We start from the raw sequence: 19314 nt of genomic DNA on the forward strand, positions 1-19314 counted from the left end.
CAGATGAAGTGTCAGCTTAAAACACGGTATGAATGCTGGTAGGATTATTAGTTGATTTGTTAATAGACAATGAATGGAGTATTATTTTTATAGAAATATTTAATAGTTAAAGCTGCTTTTTAGTTTCATAAAATATAAATGTAAAGATTTTAAAGTCTACTCTTCTCACTTTGATTATACTCTGTAAAGTGAGGTTTTTGTCTTCACTTTCAGAGTTAGGAAAAGGCAGCAACAACTAGGAAGGGATGTAGTGACAGTGTCCTTCTCAGTATTCTAAGATGAGCAAGGTCCACAAACTGCACATGTTTCCTTGATATTGTCGTATTTAAATGTAACTTCTTGAGATTTATTGTCTTACATTGCATTAATTAGGTCATGATGGTAAGTTACACTTACAGCATCTGGCCTGAGTTATGAAGTATAAATATAAAGTCTGAATAAGTATAAAATATGATGTTTATAAAGGAAAACTGAATTTAGATTGTAAGCAGAACTTAACAGAATAAAACAATCTCAATATCCATATTAGTTCTTTAGCATGTAAGTGGTCTATGTGCATAATCTGATCTAGCCTTGTAGGATTTGGCTCAGGAAGTATTACATATTCAAAATACATTAAATGGCTAAGGGGTCATTTTAAGTAATTTGTGAATTAGTTCATACCAACTAATATTTTCTAATGTAAACATTTATCTCATTAAAACCCATGTTTCTGTAGCCCTCTGAGAAATGACAAGTTGTTGAGTGTCATCACTTCTTTGTTTGTTTCTTTAAAAGGTAAATATCAAGCGTGTATTAGATTTTGTTGTAGTTAAAAAGAATGATGACATAGTGGTAAGAAGAAGACTATTTTTTTAGTAGAAAAATGCTAGCATTCTTCATTATTAGATGTGTAGTATCAGCATAATCGATCTAGCAGTATTACATTTGAGCCGAAAACACACTTAAATTTGAGACCACACACTATCCTGTGAGAGTGAAACATCTTTCATATAGTTCTAAGATGAAATTACCCTTGAATGAATAGCATCTTCATTTATCTTCAAACCTCTTCTGTGCCTTTAGTGAATCTACTCTTTCACCATTCCACAAGAATTACATTATATTGTTATACCAGAGTACCTCTGCAGTGTGAAATAGATTGGTTTGGAAAATGAACTTGGCTTTGCTATAAATTACATTCACAGGTACAAAGGAATTTGTTATTTTGTTTAAAATAGTCACAAACATAATTATAGTCTTAATTTATGTTAAACTACAAATAGAGCTATTACTGTAACTATATTAGCAACTTAATATGTCTCTTTAAGAATGATACCTAACACTTCTCATTCATAACCTTAGATACATTATTTCAATTATGAGATCTGCAGCTGTTTGATGTAAAATGAATTATTTTGTGGATAGATTTGTTCATAGTTTTTAATTTTAAAACTTCTCTCTTCAGTAAGGTAGAAAATAATTCTCCAGTTGTCACCACAGATTTTCCTTTGTGTTCTAGTGAAACAGGATAGGAATTACAATTCAGAATCATTTTCATCTTGTGCCCTGAAAGTGGCTTTGCGTACTTGAGAATAAGCCTTATCAAATTTTCAGGAAAAGTGTTTCAGATGTGATTATGACCTGAGTAGAACCTTTGTCCTAAGGTGGAAGCCTGAGCTGTGCAGACTGTGTGCCTATCTAGACGCGGTGTAGCTTTGTTAATATGCTCCATGTGACACAGTTCTTTATGTATTGAGCATTCAGCAGTCTTAATTTCATTAATGAAAAGTCTTTAAATTTTTGAATTATTTTAACATTTAAAATGGCACTTGGCCTATTTACTGCTGATATATAATTAATGAGAGTATTATGTGTTTAACTTAAGACATACTAATATACCTTCAAATAAAGAAGAGGGAAGGAGCTAGTGCTGCTTCCTGAACACCATGGTGGTTTCGCAGTTACTTAACTGAAGAGAAGTGAGTATATTACATGTTCCTACAATCTGTTTAGCATATAAAAATTATATTTTGTTACTATTTTTTTAAAGTTGGAACTATATCAGCATTTTATAACATCCTTCACAGAGCTTAGGAAACTCTTGGTTTTCTCTTCACTCCCATCTTCATGGAGTGCCAGCTGTGCTGCTGCTGCTGTTAGGTGTTGGTGTACAGAGGTTCATTTTCTGCATATTCATGCTTTGGTAGCAAATTTGACTTATGTAAAGTTTTTTTTTGTTTATTGAGTTATGATTTTTGATTACTAAATAGGTAAATTGAATTCCTGTTTCTAGACTAATGTCTGCTAACTGATATATGTAAATATTGATTTCTTAAAATACTACTTAATAGGAGGTGAGTTTACTTTAAAACACTGAGTTTTGGATTCACAGAACTAAAAGATGCCAATCATTTTATGCCCAGGATGGGTAGGAAAGGCAGACACGGTCTACAGGTACTGACAGAACTTATATCCTAAAGGGACAGGCTTTTTAGCTGCATGATTTTGACAAATTACAAGTAAAACTTTATGTCAGTACTGTGTGTTTATTTACTTCCTTTTGCTTTGTTAGAACATATTATATAGTTATGTGTGTTGAAAATAAATCATTCCCTTTTTGCTCCGGTGTGTCACTGATCTTGTAAGAACAAGCCACACCCCAAATCGCTTCTGCGGAGGCATCCATGATGCCTCGTGGTTTGGTAGGTGCACGAGAGCACTAGAGACCTCTGCATCCATTGACTTGGGACAGAAGGCAAAAGTTGATGAGTTCCCACTTTGTGACCACATGACATCAGATGAATGTGAACAACTCTCTTTGAAGTCCTGGAGGCCACCTGTATTTGTGAACAAATACTTGGTAGAATTGTGGCAAGAATTGCTTTCATACTTGTGAATATTTCACATTTCATATTGAGGCTCTACCCTTTCCATGTCATCCAAACCAATAGTCCTGTGCTGGGCTGACAGGCTTCAGACAGGTATGCGTGCTGCTCTGGGGATCCTGAGTGCAGTGGCCAGGGTTTCTGTTGGTCAGGTCATCATGTCCATCCACAGCAAGCTGCACAATAGGAACATGTGATTGAGTCTGCATAGAGCCAAGTTCAAGCTCTCTGACCGCCAGGAGATCCACATCTCAAAGAAACAGGGCATCACCAGATTTAATGCAGATGAATTTGAAGACATGGTCTCTGAGAAGCATCACATATATCCTAAGGAGCAGTTCCTTAGACAAGTTGCAGGCCCTGCATTTCTGAGGGTCTCTGTAGTGCTCTCCTGTGCTATACCAAATCATGTTCAGTAACAAATCTCACATTCGCTCAAAAAATTCAGTACTTGTATTGTTCTTTCAACAAAATAATTTATATTATTCATTTATTCCTTTAATATCTAACTAAAGATACTTGTTTTAGTCCAGAAATTTTTTTATATAAAAATGTGATTACAGTATATAATTTCTTCCTAAGTAAGTATCTAAATTAATAAAATATATGAGTTGAGCTATCTTTTGAAGTCATCAAAATTAAAGTCCCCCTTATCAGGTGGATAAACAAGTTATCACCAGTATAATGCCATATATTTGAACATGGTGGAACATGTGTCCTTGTTATATGTTGAAGCATCTTTTGGGTATATGCCCAGCAGTGGTATAGCTGGGTCTTCAGGTAGTACTATGTCCAGTTTTCTGAGGAACCTCCAGACTGATTTTCAAAGTGGTTGTACCAGCTTGCAATCCCACCAACAGTGGGGGAGTGTTCCTCTTTCTCCACATCCTCCCCAGCATCTGCTGTCACCTGAGTTTTTGATCTTAGTCATTCTGACTGGTGTGATGTGAATCTCAGGGTTTTTTTGATTTTCATTTCCCTGATGACAAAGGATGTTGAACATTTCTTTAGTTGCCTTGTGGCCATTTGATATTCCCCGGTTGAGAATTCTTTGTTTAGCTCTGTACCCCATTTTTTAATAGGATTATTTAGTTCTCTGGAGTCTAACTTTTTGAGTTCTTTGTATATAAGCTGGAAAGAACCCAGATGTTCGTCAACAGAGTAATGGATACCGAAAAATGTGGTATACTTACACACCAGAGTACCACTCAGATATTAAAAATAATGACTTCATGAAATTCTTAGGCAAATGGATGGAACTAGAAAATATCATCTTGAGTGAGGTAACCCAGACACAAAAGAACATATATGGTAAGCACTCACTGATAAGTGGCTATTAGCCCAAAAGCTCAGAACACCCAAGATATAATCCACAGACCACATGAAGCTCAGGAAGAAGGAAGACCAAATTGTGGATGAATCAGTTCTTAGAAGGGAAAACAAAATACTCATGGGAGGAAATACAGGGACAAAGACTGGAGCAGAGGCCATCCAGAGACTGTCCCACCTGGGGTTCCATCCAGTATGCAGCCATCAAACCCAGTCACTATTGCTGATGCCAAGAAGTGCTTGCTGACAGGAGCTGATACAGATGCCTCCTAAGAGGCTTTGCCAGAGTCGTACTGATACAGACTAAAATGCTTGCCGCTAATCATCAGACTAAGGTAATCATCAGACTAATCATCAGACTAAGCTCATGGCTCCAGCTGCACATTTGGCAGGGAATGGCATTGTCTGGGATCAATAGGAGGAAAAGCCCTTGGTCCTGTGAAGGCTCGCTTCCCCATTGTAGGGAAATGCCAGGGTATTGAGGAGGTAGTAGGTGGGTGGGAGGGGGAGAGGGGTATGGGAGAAGGGAGAGCCAGGAAAGGGATTAATTAACATTTGAAATGCAAATCCATAAACTATCCAATAAAAACGAAAAAGAAAAAATAAATAAAAAAATAATATTTATTGAACTATGTGCCAGATGGTGTATAAAGTAATCTAGCTAGCTTATTGTTTTATTTTAGAAGTTAGAAAGTTTGTGGACTTAAAGGAACTTTGAAGCTGATATAATTCCTAAGAGTCATCTAAATATTCATTCCCTTTCATTGAGAGTTTTCTGCTCTGTTACACCCTTTTTTTATTGACCTTCTGGTGTATGCACATGCTAGTCTTCTTAGGCCGTTTGCTTTGAGATCCATTAGATTCTGCTGAGTACTTAACCCAGTGTTGGTCATGGCCAATGAAGGCTTACTCTGGTCAACTGTTTTCACCACGACTCTTTTCTCACAACTTTCTGAACTTAGTAATGCTCTTTAAAAATTCTGCAGTTAAATCAAAGGCTATTTGATGTCTGGAGGCTTTTAATGTTGTAAATTTTATATCTTTTTGTATATCTGTATAGATATCCATATTAACTTCTATTAAAATCATTAAACTGTTTTCTGGAAATGGATGAGTTGGTTTTAACTTTAATTTAACTGTTTTTTTTCTCCATATTTTCTTCTGGAATATTATTGTATTTGGTAATAAAGACTTGAAATGTGATGTGCATATTATTTGGGATGCTTCTAAGCTCTTTTTGCAGCTCATAGACTGTCTCTATAATGTGTAGTGTAGTCACTTTCAGGTGGTCTCAGCCTGCCCTTGGCATCCAGCAGACCTCATCGCCTCATCCCACACAGGTTCGACCTCAGGCACACGTGCCTCTGGAACATGGAAAATGACTAGGTTGCCTGAAAAAAATGATTTCAAAATTTTATACAATTTAAGTTTGACCCAAATAGCAACCTGTTGCTAGTAACTACCGTATTGGACAGCCTGGTTATATATAAAACATTGGGTACATTGGGATAGGATATGCCATAAAAATTGTTTCATGTGGTTATTTCTTTGAATTGCTTTGGAATTAAGTGTCCAACTGAAGGATGAGAGGTTTAGTTAGCATAGATACATTGTTATAACCAAAACTACATTTTTCTCATCCAAGAATAAAAATAAATGGTTCTACTTCTCATCAAAAACAAAATGTGTTTTAGGTTGGTGTGTCATGCATGGTATTTATTTGGACTAGTTTTGTGTTACAAGATTGAAAATGGAACTGAGAGGTAGAAAGATGCCTTGGCAGTTAAGAGCTCAGACTATAAGTTCTTAGTGTTGGATGGATCACAGATACCTGTAACTCAAGTCCTAGTGGAATCTGTAGCCTCTGACCTGTATGAGCACCCACGCACGTGTGCACTCCCCACTCCCACACACTTAAAATATTTTTAAAATGTGGAAAGTACTGTTTTGGAATTCCAGTTTCCCTCCATTCTATAAAGAAATACTAGTTAAGTCAGAGCTTTCTTTTGCTTTGAAGTTTTTACATTATTGAAGATAATCATGGCAATGCTTTATTTTTACATTTTGAATATTTGGATGGAAGTACTGTGTAATATCAGATTTCTTTGTGAACTCTAGATGAATTCAGAAATGACTTTTGAACCAGTGATGAAGAGCAAATGTGTTAATGGTTCAAAATTAAGGATCATGCTCTCAGTGGAGGTCTCCTGTACATTGAGTGCTATTACATTTGTCAAAGTTAATTCAGTTTTTAAAAATTAAGAAAGGAAGTAAAACATTTTGGGTTTAAGTATGGTTTTGATTCTGTTTTTTTAAAAAGTGAACTAAATGGGTTGGAGAGATGGCTCAGAGGTTAAGAGAATTGACTGCTTTTCCAGAGGTCCTGAGTTCAAATCCCAGCAACCACATGGTGGCTCACAACCATCTGTAATGAGATCTGATGCTCTCTTCTGGTGTGTCTGAAGACAGCTACAGTGTGCTCAAAAATAGTGAACTAAAGTTCTATTGAATATTAATGATATAATTTTACTATACATGTGCAGTATCATACTATATTCTCTTCTTATGATATCAATGATTGTTAACTAACAATTGACTATCATTCAGGATGAAATTCTTGTGTTGTTGAAGACCTTAGTTCTTCCTAGATTCTTGTTCTCAACAAATGATTTTATATTTCACAGTTCATATGAGGACATTCTCATTTTCTTGTCCTTCAGCGTTACACATGCAACTGTGTGGAAATCAGAGGGTGATGTCAGGTATCTTTTTCAGTCACTTTTCACATCTTTTTTTTTTTTTTTTTTTTTTTTTTTTTTTTTTTTTTTTTTTTGAGACAGGATCTTATTGTTTGGTAATACTGGCAAGCCTGGAATGTCTTATGTAGACCAGGCTAGCCTTAAAATTAGAGATCCTTCTGTAACTTGCGCTGAAATTAAAATCATGGGCCACATTGCCAGCTCTGTCTTGTTTTTTGAGACCTGGAATTCAGTGAGTGGCTGGACCAGCCATCTACTAAGCTCTGCCTTTCTTCCTCCTATCCTGAGGTGGGGCCACCTCTGTGCTTAGCTTTTTATATGGGTGCTAGGGCTTCAAACTCAGGTCCTCAAGCTTGAGCTGAACTTTTTAAAACTCAGTGAGCTGTCTCCTCAACCCTTGTCTTTTTATTTTTCTTTATGTCAGTTTGCATTCATCATCATTGATCTCTTCCTCCTTTGTGGTACAGTGTAGAAAGGGTCTGGTTTCCAGATGTAGGCGCCTTCCCATTTGACCGTTTGTCCTCAGTGTCTTTGGTTCTCCATGTCTGTCTCTTCTGGTTGTATCTAATTCCCTTGAATGTCTGCCTTCAGTAGTGTTGGCCATAGAAACCAGGTACCTGCTGCCGAGACTGCATTGCAGAGGACAGGGGGTGTCTATGTAATTTTATATAATTTATATAGAGCAACTTTTGGGATTCGGTTCTGTTGGGGGTCAAATTTAGATCGTCAGGGTTGGCTGCATGCACCTTTACTCACTGAATTGTCTCACTGACTCCCAGTTTTAAGTCTTAAATGAAGCCACATATCAAGATTCTGAGTTTTACTGGAAAGAACATTGAGGTAGCAGAAATAACATTGTGGATTTTCCACTGAGATGAGAAAGGTGGTGATTCTGCAATAAATAAAAAATTAAAACATCAATATTTTAATAAAATTTATACATTAGTTATTCATTAGAGAAAGTTAAAGTATTGCTTACTTATACAAATAGAAAAATGTGAATGAAATTTTCCTTAATATATAATTGTTTTAAATTTTATATATTTACTGGTAATTTAGTTTTTTTTTAAGTAAAATATTTTTCTTTGAAAACTTTAAACTTGCTCATTATTTTTTAGTGGAGTATTACTATATGAACTATTAAGTTTAGGAAAGGAATGAAGGAAGAGTTCTCTTTAAATATGCATGAGTTTTTATTAAGTTTATTTTATTTTTCTTTATTTACAGGCCTTTTTGCAGATGTGTAATCTGCCTGTCAAAGTGGTGTGTAGGGCAAATGCAGAATATATGTCTCCATCTGGTAAGTGTGTGGGTTTTCTGTTAATACTTTTATTTGTTATTTGATATTGAGGATTGAACCTAAGGCTTTAGACATGATAGCAAATATATTACCACTGGCCTTATTTCTAGCCCCCAGTGTTAAAATCCTTAGTTAGTTAGTTTGATTTTTTTCCTCTTTGAAGAATTATTTTTCTTTTCTTTTTTTTTTTTTTTTTTTTTTTTTTTTTTTTAAAGTAGCAGTTCTAAACCTAATCATGAAGACCTGTGTGTACTTACTTCAACTCTGGTCTGAGGTATTTAACTGGATTGTTAAGGACATATGTGATGTCAGAATTCCTTAGTCTTATTTATAGGGCTTTCCTTATCAGAAAACAAATTTTAATACTAATGAATCTGGTTTTTGTTTGTTTTATTTACATTCTATCCTTTCTAATTGTTCCTCCCACAGTTTCTCATCCCATTTCTTCTGTCACTTGCTTCTGAGAGGGGGCTCCACCCCCATTAGTCCTCCCCCTTCCCTGGGGCTTTGTAGTACAGCTTGAGGTCAGAAATGGTGATTCCCCTGGAAATTTTTATTGTTGAGAATTGTTTTGGCTATCCTGGGCTTTTTTTGGTATTCCATATGAAGTTGAGAATTGCCCTTTCCATGTGTGTGAATTGTGTTGGAATTTTGATGGAGATTGCATTTAAATGTAGATTGCTTTTGGTAAGATGGCCATTTTCACTATGATAATCTTACCAGTCCATGAGCATGGGAGATCTTTCCATCTTCTGAGGTCTTCTTCAATTTCTTTCTTGAAGGATTTGAAGTCCTTGTCATACAGATCTTTCACTTGCTTGGTAAGAGTTATACCAAGATATTTTATACTATTTGTGGTTATTGTGAAGGTTGGTGTTTTCCTAATTTTTTTCTCAGCCTGTTTATCATTTGTATAAAGTAAGGCTACTGATTTATTTGGGTTAATTTTATATCATGACATTTGCTGAAGGTGTTTTGTCAGCTGTGGGAGTTCTTTGGAGGAATTTTGGGGGTTGCTTATCTATACTATCATATCATAGGCAAATAGTGATACTTTGACTTCTTCCTTTCCAGTTTGTATTCCCTTTGTATCTTTTTGTTTTCTAATTGCTCTAGTTAGAATTTCAAATTCTATATAGTTGAATAGAGAGGAAGAGAGTGGGCAACCTTGTCTTGTCTCTGATTTTAGTGGAATTGCTTCTAGTTTCTCTCCATTGAATTTTATGTTGGCTTTTAGTTTGCTATAATATATTGCTTTTATTATGTATAGGAATGTGCCATGATCTTCTGATCTCTCCAAGACTTTTAACATAAAGGGGTATTGTATTTATTGAAGGCTTTTTCAGCAACTAATGAGGTATCACTTTATTTTTTTCCTTGAGTTTGTTTATATAGGTTCATTATGTTGGTAAATTTTCATATATTGAACCATCCCTGAATTTCTGGGATGAAGCCTACTTGATTGTGAATGAATGATGGTTTTGATGTGTTCTTGGATTTGGTTTGCAAGAATTTTATTGAGTACTCTTGCATCAATATTTGTAAGTGAAATTGGCTTGAAGTTCTCTTCTTCCTTGGGTCTTTGTGTGATTTAGGTATCATAGTAACTGTGGCTTCATAGAATGAGTTAGGTAGTGTTCTTTCTGTTTCTATTTTGTGGAATAGTTCGAGGTTTTTAATGACTTCTGTTTTCCTTAGGAGTTATGGGACTGTTTAGTTTACCTAATCTTGATTTAACTTTTCTGTCTAGAAAATTCTCCACTTCACCTATATTTTCCAGTTTTGTTGAGTATAGGTTTTTGTAATAGGTTCTGATGATTTTTTTTTAATTTATTCAGTTTCTGTTGTTATATCTCCCTTTTCATTTTTGATTTTGTTAATTTGTATATTGTCTCTGTGCCCTTTAGTTAGTTTGGCTAAGGGTTTATCCATCTTGTTGATTTTCTTAAAGAACCAGCTCTTGATTTTGTTGATTCTTTTGTATCCTTCTATTTGTTTCTAACTGGTTGATTTCAGCCCGGAGTTTGACTACTTCCTGCCCTCTATTCCTTTTGTATGCCTTTGCTTCTTTCAAGTGTGCTGTTAAGTTGTCTGTATGGGATCTCTCCAATTTCTTTATGAATGCACCTAGTGCTATATTTTTTTCCTCTTAAGACTGCTTTTATTGTGTCCCATAAGTTTGTATATGTGTATCTTCATTTTCATTGAATTCTATAAAGTCTTTCTTTATTTTGTCCCTGACCAAGTTACCATTGAGCCAGATAGTTGTTCAGTTTCCTTACATTTGCGGGCTTTCTGTTGTTTTTGTTGTTATTCAAGTACAGCCCTACTCCGTGGTGATCTGATAGAATGCATAGTGTTATTTCATCCTTCCTATATCTGTTAAGACTTGTTTTGTGCCATTTATATGGTCAACTTTGGAGAAGGTTCCATGAAGTGTTGAAGAAGGCATATTCTTTAGTTTTGGGTGAAATGTTCAGTATATATCTGCTAAATCTATTTGGTTCATAACTTCTGTTAGTTTCACTGTATCTCTGTTTAGTTTCTGTTTCCATGTTTGTCCATTGGTGAGAGTGGGGTGTTAAAGTCTCCCACTATTAATGTATAAGGTTCAATTCGTGTTTGGAGCTTTAGTAAAGTTTCTTTTACGAGTGTGGGTACCCTTGCATTTGGAGCATAGTTGTTTAGAATTGAGAGTTCATCTTGGTGGATTTTTCTTAATGAATATGAAGTGTCCATTTGCATCTTTTTTTTTTGATACATTTCAGTTGAAAGTCTATTTTATCAGATATTATAGTGGCAATTCTAGCTTATTTCTTGGGATCATTTGCTTGGAAAACTTTTTTTAAAGCCATTTACTCTGAGGTAGTGTCTGTCTTTGTCACTGAAGTGTGTTTCTTGTTTGCAGTAAAATTCTGGATTCTGTTTACATATCCAGTCTGTTAACCTGTGTCTTTTTATTGGGGAATTGAGTCCATTGATACTGAGAGATATTAAAGATAGATGATTGTTAGTTTCTGTTATTTTTGTTGCTGGAGGTGGTATTTTGTATGTGTGTGTTTCTCTTCTTTTGGATTTGTTGTGAAATGTTTAATTTCTTGTGTTTTCTTAGATGGAGATACCCTCCTTGTATTGGAGATTTCCTTCTACTATCTTCTGTAGGGCTGGTTTAGTGAAAAGATACTGTTTAAATTTGGTTTTGCCATAGAATATCTTGATTTCTCCATCTGTGGTAATTGAGAGCTTTGCCTGGCATTTGTGTTCTTTTAGGTGTGGATGACATCTGTCCAGATCTTCTGGCTTTTAGAGTCTCTTGTTGAGAAGCATGGTGTAATTCTGATAACTCTGCCTTTACATGTTACTTGGCCTTTCCCCCTTACAGCTTTTAATATTCTTTCTTTGTTTTGTGCATTTGGCGTTTTGATAATTATATGATGAGAGAATTTTTCTTTCTGGTCCAATCTATTTGGCTTCTTGATCACTTATGGCCATCTCTTTCTTTAGCTTAGGAAAGTTTTATCTGATTATTTTTTTTTTTTTTTGAAGCTGTTTTCTGGCTCCTTGAGATTCTTAGTTGTTGTTGGTTTTTTTTTTTTGTTTTTGTTTTTGTTTTTTGTTTTTTATCAATTTGTTGATAATGCTTGTATCTGTACAGATGCTCCTGGTCTCTTTCCTAAGTTGTTCATCTCCAGGGTTGCCTCAGTTTCTCTCTCTCTCTCTCTCTCTCTCTCTCTCTCTCTCTCTCTCTCTCTCTGTGTGTGTGTGTGTGTGTGTGTGCTTTATTGTTTCTATTTTCATTTTAGTTCTTGGACCATTTTGTCCAATTCCTTCACTTGCTTGTGTTTTCTTGTATTTCTTTAAGGGATTTATTTCCTCTTTATGGGCTTCTACCTGAGGGACTTACTTATCTCCTCTTTAAAGGCCTCTATCGTCTTCATGATATAGGATTCCAGGTATTATCTTGCTTTTCAGGCCTGTTGGGTATCCAGGGCTTGCCATAGTGGGAGAACTTGGTTCTGGTAATGTCAAATTACATTGGCTTTTGTCTTGTGCTTGCTTCTCGACATCCGGTTATCTCTGGTGTTAGCTGGCCTGGCTGTTTCTGACTGGACTTCTTGGAGGCAGGTGGAGCTCTGTGACCTGGGTTAGAGCCACTCCCCTGGGAGTCAAGCAGTACTGTCTCTGGTTAGGGTGGCCTTCTATGTCTCTGGTTGGAGCAGTTCTCCTATATCCCTGGTTACTACAGACTTTATGAGAGGCAGACTGACTGTAGGGTATGGGAGGATATCAGGTCTAAACTGGAAGGAAAGTGTGGGTAGGTTCTTCATCAGCTGGGCTCTGTGGGTGTCCAAGCTGGAATGGGTATTTAGGTGATTCTCACCTGTCTCCCTGGTTCCTTTGGATCTCCTGGAAGGCATGCTGTAGGGTGTGAGGGTATCAGGCCCGCTGATCTGGTCCCAGGTGGAGAAGCACCGGAAGGCTGAATCTAACATACCTCAGTTACCTTTCCTATAGAACGGATAGAAGAAGAAAACTCATGAAATAATGAAATTGTCACTGAATTGGCTTTTACAACTTACTTTTTTCTAGTGTTTTAAAAGTTCTTTTATTAAAGCTTCACCTTCTTTTAAATAAGAGTGATCTGTGTGTTATATGCTAGTAGATTTAAGCAATTAGAATGATCATATGTGTTATAGGCCAGTTGATATAACTAGTGTTAAATAAATAGGATTCAAATAATTTTTGTATAAAAACATAATGCCACAAAGCTAATTAAATGTTAAATATAATGTCACAGATTGTTTTAGTTATGGTTTTGCTGGAGCAATACTAACACAGAATCACTCCTTCATGAATAAGAGATTCTGTATAATTGATTAGTGTAAGTATGTTATATTGCTTTTTTCCCCCTTGGTTGAATTTTATTTATTTGTTTGTTTGCTTTGGCCTTGTGCAACAGCTTTGGCTGTCCTGGAACTTGCTTTGTAGGCCAGGCTGATCTGGGACTCACAGAGATCCCAAGTGGTGGGATTAAAGGCATGTGCCACCATGCCTGGCTGCTATATTGCTATTTATTCATATAAAAATGTCAATCTCCTCATTTCAGTTTGCTAATTATTTAGGAATTACTTGTGTTTAGCATTTTCTTTATACCCTACCCTTTTCTACTAAGATAGTTATACTTTAGCTTGAAAACTTTTTGGCTAAAAGTTTGGAAGTCATTAGTCCTGTAACTTTGTCCAGTTATTAACTGTTTCCTTGGGGAGTTTTCTCTTTGAACTTCAGTGACCTCTTGTGTCACATGACATATTCAGATTAGATGCCATCTAAATTTCTAGCTAACATTCTTTGAATATACAAACTTACTTGATAATATGTTATTGCTTTCTTTAGGGGGAAATAAGCAATTAAGGCTAGAGAGATGGCTCAATCCTTAACTGTACATGTATGAGGCCCAGAATTCAGATCCCCAGCACCTACACAAAAAGCTGGGCGTTCTAGCTCCTGTCAACAACCCCAGTGTTAGGAAACAGAGGCAAGGCAATCTAGTTAATTCAGTGAGAGACTGTTTCAAAAATCAAAATAAGGTAGAGATTGATAGAAGAATGATAAAGGACAGTGATGTCAACCTTGACCTCTGCATACTCATACTTGCATGGGTGCACGCACCAGTGTAAACACACACACGTCTGGGAACATGGGTGCTCTGGTAAGAGATCACATCAAAGACTACCTAGGTCTGTATAATGACATACCTTTAATCCCTATAGCTGGAATACACAGACACGCCTTTAGTATACCTTTAATACAAACAGTGGCATCTAATTGGGGGGGGGGCAAAGTGACTAATCAGAGAAAGATGTGACAGAATGAATCAGGTAAGGTATGCCCAACTCTCAGAACAGACAGGAAAGAGAGGCAACTTAAGAGTGCAGGGAGAGAGGTAGGGTTGAGTTGAGTTGAGGTCCTGCAGTTCTAGTCATTTTGTGCATTCAGTTCAGTTCTTGGAGTTCAGAGGCAGTTTTCCCAAGCAGAGTAATTCAATCAGAAGGTGAGAGAAGCAACTTTGAATCAGTCATTTTGGAAACAGAACAGCTGAGTTGAACCAGAGTTTAGAAAGGGTGAGTTTATTCAGCAGTAAGTCTTGGAGGCTGAAACGTTCTAGGTCTAAGTTAGCAGATAAAGGCTGGAAGCTGAAGCCTTTAAGGTCCAGGCTGGCAGAAGATTAGATTGTACAGAGGCTAGAAGCTTCTAGGCCTAGGCCTCAGGATAGTTATATAAAAACAACACTCTGGGTTCAGCCCAACCATGTATTCATAAAGCTTGGGTATGGCTCTCATCTCATCCCATCATGGAAGGAGGGCCATTTACAACACAACACCGTCAAACAATAAAAATCTTAAACATACTTTGTAATACCTATTAGTCTAGGCATGAAGCAGTTTATTTTTCTCAAAATCTCAGATGACCTTTTCTAAGTCAAAACCAAAACACCAGGGTAGCCAATGTTTATCACTTTAGATTCTCATTCTCTCTCTCTCTCTCTCTCTCTCTCTCTCTCTCTCTCTCTCTCTCTCTCTCTCTCTCTCTCTCCCTCTCCCTCCCTCCCTCTCTCCCTCTCTCCCTCTCTCCCTCTGCCTCTCTCCCTCTCTCCCTCTCTCCCTCTCTCCCTCTGCCTCTCTCCCTCTCCCTCTCTTCCTCTCCGCCTCTCTCTCAGTAGAAAGAATACACCGTTGGTAATAGGGACATACCCTCCAAATACCTCTGCTGAGTGTTGTGTTCCAAAAGGCTTGCCTTTTCTTTGTAGTGTTCTCACATAGATGCAGATGAAGCTTTTATTGGTGCCAGGCACCTCATCCATTACCCTCAGGCTGACTAAGCCAGAGAGAAGTGAATATACTGAAAAGTAGCAGGAAGAAGCCTGCTGTTAGTATGAACTCTGGTTGAACTAAGTTTGACAGCGGGTTCTGCCCTTTCACATTTGGAGTAGCTTGCTATTTAGAGACACTTTACTTCTTTTATCTCTAGTAATTGTATTAAGCATTAATGTTTATTAAAATGGAATATTACTCTTTAATGTGGCATTTACTTAAGGATATCAGTGTTTTCCCCTCATTCTCTTCTTCACTCCCCCTAATGAGATGTGAGTCTCATGTGTGTTGGTCAAACATTATCCCTAAGTTGAGCTGTGTCCCTTAGTGTTACCATTTTCATAAGCTTACTTACTGTTTTGTTCTTTTTTCTCTCATATATTGGAAACATAACTCGAACTAGCATACCGTCTAAGATGGTAAATTCTTTAAGTCAAAGACATTATTAATGCATTGTTATGTGCTGATAATACTGACTTCAATGGGCATCACATTTAAAAATTAAAAAGTACAAAATTAGAAACCACATTTCTCAGCATCCAGGAGGCAAAGGCTGGTGGATCTCTGGGAGTTTGAGGCCAATTTGGTCTATATAGTGAGTTACATACAGATCAGCCAAGACTATGTAGTGAGACCTTGTTTCAAACAAAACAAAACTGTACTTTTTAGTGTAGATTGAGGTTTTGCACTGTACCATGATAAGAAATCCCATTTAAATGTCTTTGAAAGTTTTTAGTGATCTTGAACTAGTGTCCTGGCCTGGCCCACGTAGTAGGAGTGATTGGGTGATTATTATAGTGTTACCTCTGAACGGAGAACGTGGTTTCTTCATACGTCCTGCAAGAGCACTAGAAACCAATCTACTTGGTTGTTTTTTCTTTTTTCTTCTCTCTGCCCACTTTTTACTTTTTTAATTCTAAGGCTGTTCTTGACCTTAGAATCCCCCTGCCTCAGCCTCCTGAGTTCTGGGAGTTACAGGCATGTGCTACAATGCTTGGTTCTTTTGTTTTAAAATTTATTGTCAATCATTGCTTAAAATTTGCAGACTTCAGCAGATGCTTCTGGCTATAATTTGGAAAATTATATCTTCATATTTCTTTATAAATAAAGCATTTCTGAGTTTTCTTGTTTTTATTTATTCTTTTTACTATCACAAACTGAAGCTGTTTTCTCACATCTTTTTGCCCTCAACAGGAAAAGTACCTTTTATTCATGTGGGAAATCAAGTAGTATCAGAACTTGGCCCAATAGTCCAATTTGTTAAAGCCAAGGTAAGGAAAAAATATTAAATGTATTTGACCACAGTCACTTTTAAGTGACTTTTTCATATTCATTAGTGTTTCTTCATATCTTCATTTTTAAACTAGCTTTATAAAATGCTGATGTAAATTATTAAAAAATATTTCTAAACTGTAAGTTGAGTGCTTCTTCATGATATAAACCAGTAGCAAAGATGTTAGTTGATTTTTTTCTTTTTTAAAAGAAAATAGAAGGTGTTTTCTAATAAAGGGTATGAAAATTTCTATCATAAATGAAGCTTTTAAGTTCTTATTAGAGATCTGGTTGATCTTTGGGAGAGAAAGATTTGTTTTGAAGTTGAAAGTATTAAGTTACCTACTCGAGTGGTTCTATTCATTGGATTAATTTAGATTTTAACAGTTAAAAAGCACTTTCATTAATGTTTATAGAAACATTTTTCTGGACTTTTATGTAGTTAGAAGACTGTGTCATACTAGTATGTGTCATTTTGTCCTTTAAGGTTGCCAATATATTTTAAAATGACTCTATATTAATGACTGTACATAGATACATATCTTTAAAATTGTTGCATGGTTTTCTGTTGTATTGCATGCATTATATAGTTTTTCAGTGGGCATTTGGATATAGACCATTTATTTTTTGAGTATTAAAATTAATTTTCTTTTACATAAACTTTGTATACGTTTTCATTAAGATAATTCCTTGATGGGCATGGCGTTCTGTGCCTTTAATTCTAGCACTTAGAAGTCAGATTTCTGTTCTACATAGTGAGTTCCAGACTAGCCAGGTCTACATATTAAGGCCCTGACTCAAACAGAGCAAGTAAGAAGATGAATTCCTGAAAGTGTTATTGGGATGCTTTTGCACATACCTTTTAGTAATATAGAGCAAACTGTCAGATTGAACTAGTAAATAAAGATTATACCATTTTATGTGTCTCTCCGTTTCTGCAGTATCTTAGAGAGTTTTGATATCATCTTTTTCCCTATGATATCGCTATTAACATTGACTTTTTGTTTTACCTTTTTTTTATCTTTGCCCATTTTATAAGTAGCACATATTTTGGTATTTCTTTTATTTTTAAGGTTTATGCTTAAAAAATACAGGGCTTACTACCGATCATTCTGTTTTCTCCTTTATGAAATAATTCATTCTATAATTCTATCTACTGAAAATACATTTATATAATGACAAATTAATATTACTTACTAGTGATTAAATATTAGGTATACTTTTACATACAATAATTTTTGTTTTAAAAAGCATTTTGAAAATTAATCCACTGGACATTTAGATATTATATTGTTATACTAGTAAGATAACTGAAAGATTTTGTGTATTTAATACAATGCTTTTAAAAATTTTTTAAATTCCCTTTAGGGCCATTCTCTTAGTGATGGGTTGGATGAAGTCCAAAAAGCAGAAATGAAAGCTTACATGGAGTTAGTCAACAATATGCTGCTGACTGCAGAGGTATGAGAGGACAAGGCTTGAGACAAAATACAGTCCTGTACAATCCATATTCTCATATACAACTTTCCTTTCGGGGCTACTATAAAGCCATTGAGAAATGGGACTAATTCTTAGGCTGGGGTGGCCATCTGACTTGTTTACTCATTATCTATAAACAAGTCTCTTGTTATTTTCAGCTCTAGTTTTTCTGCTTGTAAGGAGTAAGTCTTGTCTAGTCACTGTTTTACTAGCCATTTGGAGTTTACTTTAATAATTCCCATAAAATAATGATGTTTAGACATATATTCTCTAAGTAAGAAATGTTTTCTGTAAAATACTGCCAATGAATTTAGTAATTCTGTGCAGTAAATTAGCCAAGAAGAAAAAAACTCATATATTTGTTTCACATAGAAATTACTATGGCAAGAAATAACTTTGACCCTTTTCTTTTCAGTATTTTAAGTTTCAGTGACTGTTCCTTTGTTTCTAGTTGTATCTCCAGTGGTGTGATGAAGCTACAGTAGGGGAGGTGAGTGGTTCTGCAGCATTTATCTTAATTAAAATTTAATGAGAAAACACTTTTGCTCAGAATCGCAAGTCCCTGCTCATAAATGAAACATTGTGGTTTATACCATTAGTGAGACAGTTTTTCACTTACTTTAATTTTGCTTGCACATACATTTTAGGGAAGCTATGTGTCATTGTTTGATAGAACTGATTGTAAAGTACATAAAGTTTATATATTTTTAAAGGGAATGGTTTAAAATTTTAATTTTTTATACTATAAGCTACATATTGGAGTTTTTTTTTTCCCAGATTGCTTTATGTATGCTCTCTGGAATATGTACTTATAAAAATTCTGTTTGCAAAAATGCATTATTTTTGGAAAGATTCTTTTTTGAAACAGTCTTTTTCCTTTAGATCACTCTTGCTAGGTATGGCTCTCCTTATCCTTGGCCTCTGAACCATATTTTGGCCTATCAGAAGCAATGGGAAGTCAAACGTAAGATGAAAGCTATTGGATGGGGTAACAAGACTCTGGACCAGGTCAGTGCACACTGGAGTTTGAAAAACCTCCCATTCTTAGGCATTGAAAGTGACATTACTTTACAAAAATAATTTCAATGTAATATTGTAACATCAGCAGCAAAGTACTTGCTATTATTTCTTCTCTCCTATGGTGTAGTTTTCATTTATGAGAGTTTCACATGTTTATTTGGCTATAGAGTATAAATGATAAATAAAATTTTCTGAAATCCTGCCACCTCAGAATTGCCTCTCTTCATTTGGAGAACAATTTCTAGATGTCTTAGTAATACTGTTCTCCGATGGGATCATATTATGCCTGCTGTTCTGTAATTTTTTTTCTCTCTACACAGTACATTGTGGGAATCTTTTATGTCAATAAATAGATCTGCAGCATCAGAACTTTAAAAAATTATGAAGTTTATAAAGTACTCAATGTATTTGGTTTT

General features: G+C 35.6%; 1 protein-coding gene across 2 annotated transcripts in view; it reads left to right on the top strand.

The window, feature by feature from the left end:
- Nucleotides 1–19314, top strand: part of MTX2 (metaxin 2) — a 52997-nt gene that overhangs the window by 24961 nt on the left and 8722 nt on the right. For both annotated transcript variants that reach the window (XM_080928077.1, XM_080928078.1), the window contains exons 4-8: nucleotides 8183–8255; nucleotides 16322–16398; nucleotides 17768–17860; nucleotides 18330–18368; nucleotides 18761–18886. In XM_080928077.1, the coding sequence (XP_080784203.1) occupies nucleotides 8183–8255; nucleotides 16322–16398; nucleotides 17768–17860; nucleotides 18330–18368; nucleotides 18761–18886 (408 nt within the window). The remainder of the gene's footprint in view (nucleotides 1–8182; nucleotides 8256–16321; nucleotides 16399–17767; nucleotides 17861–18329; nucleotides 18369–18760; nucleotides 18887–19314) is intronic.

Source organism: Micromys minutus (assembly GCF_963924665.1).
Source record: "Micromys minutus genome assembly, chromosome: 13".
Classification (NCBI taxonomy): domain Eukaryota; kingdom Metazoa; phylum Chordata; class Mammalia; order Rodentia; family Muridae; genus Micromys; species Micromys minutus.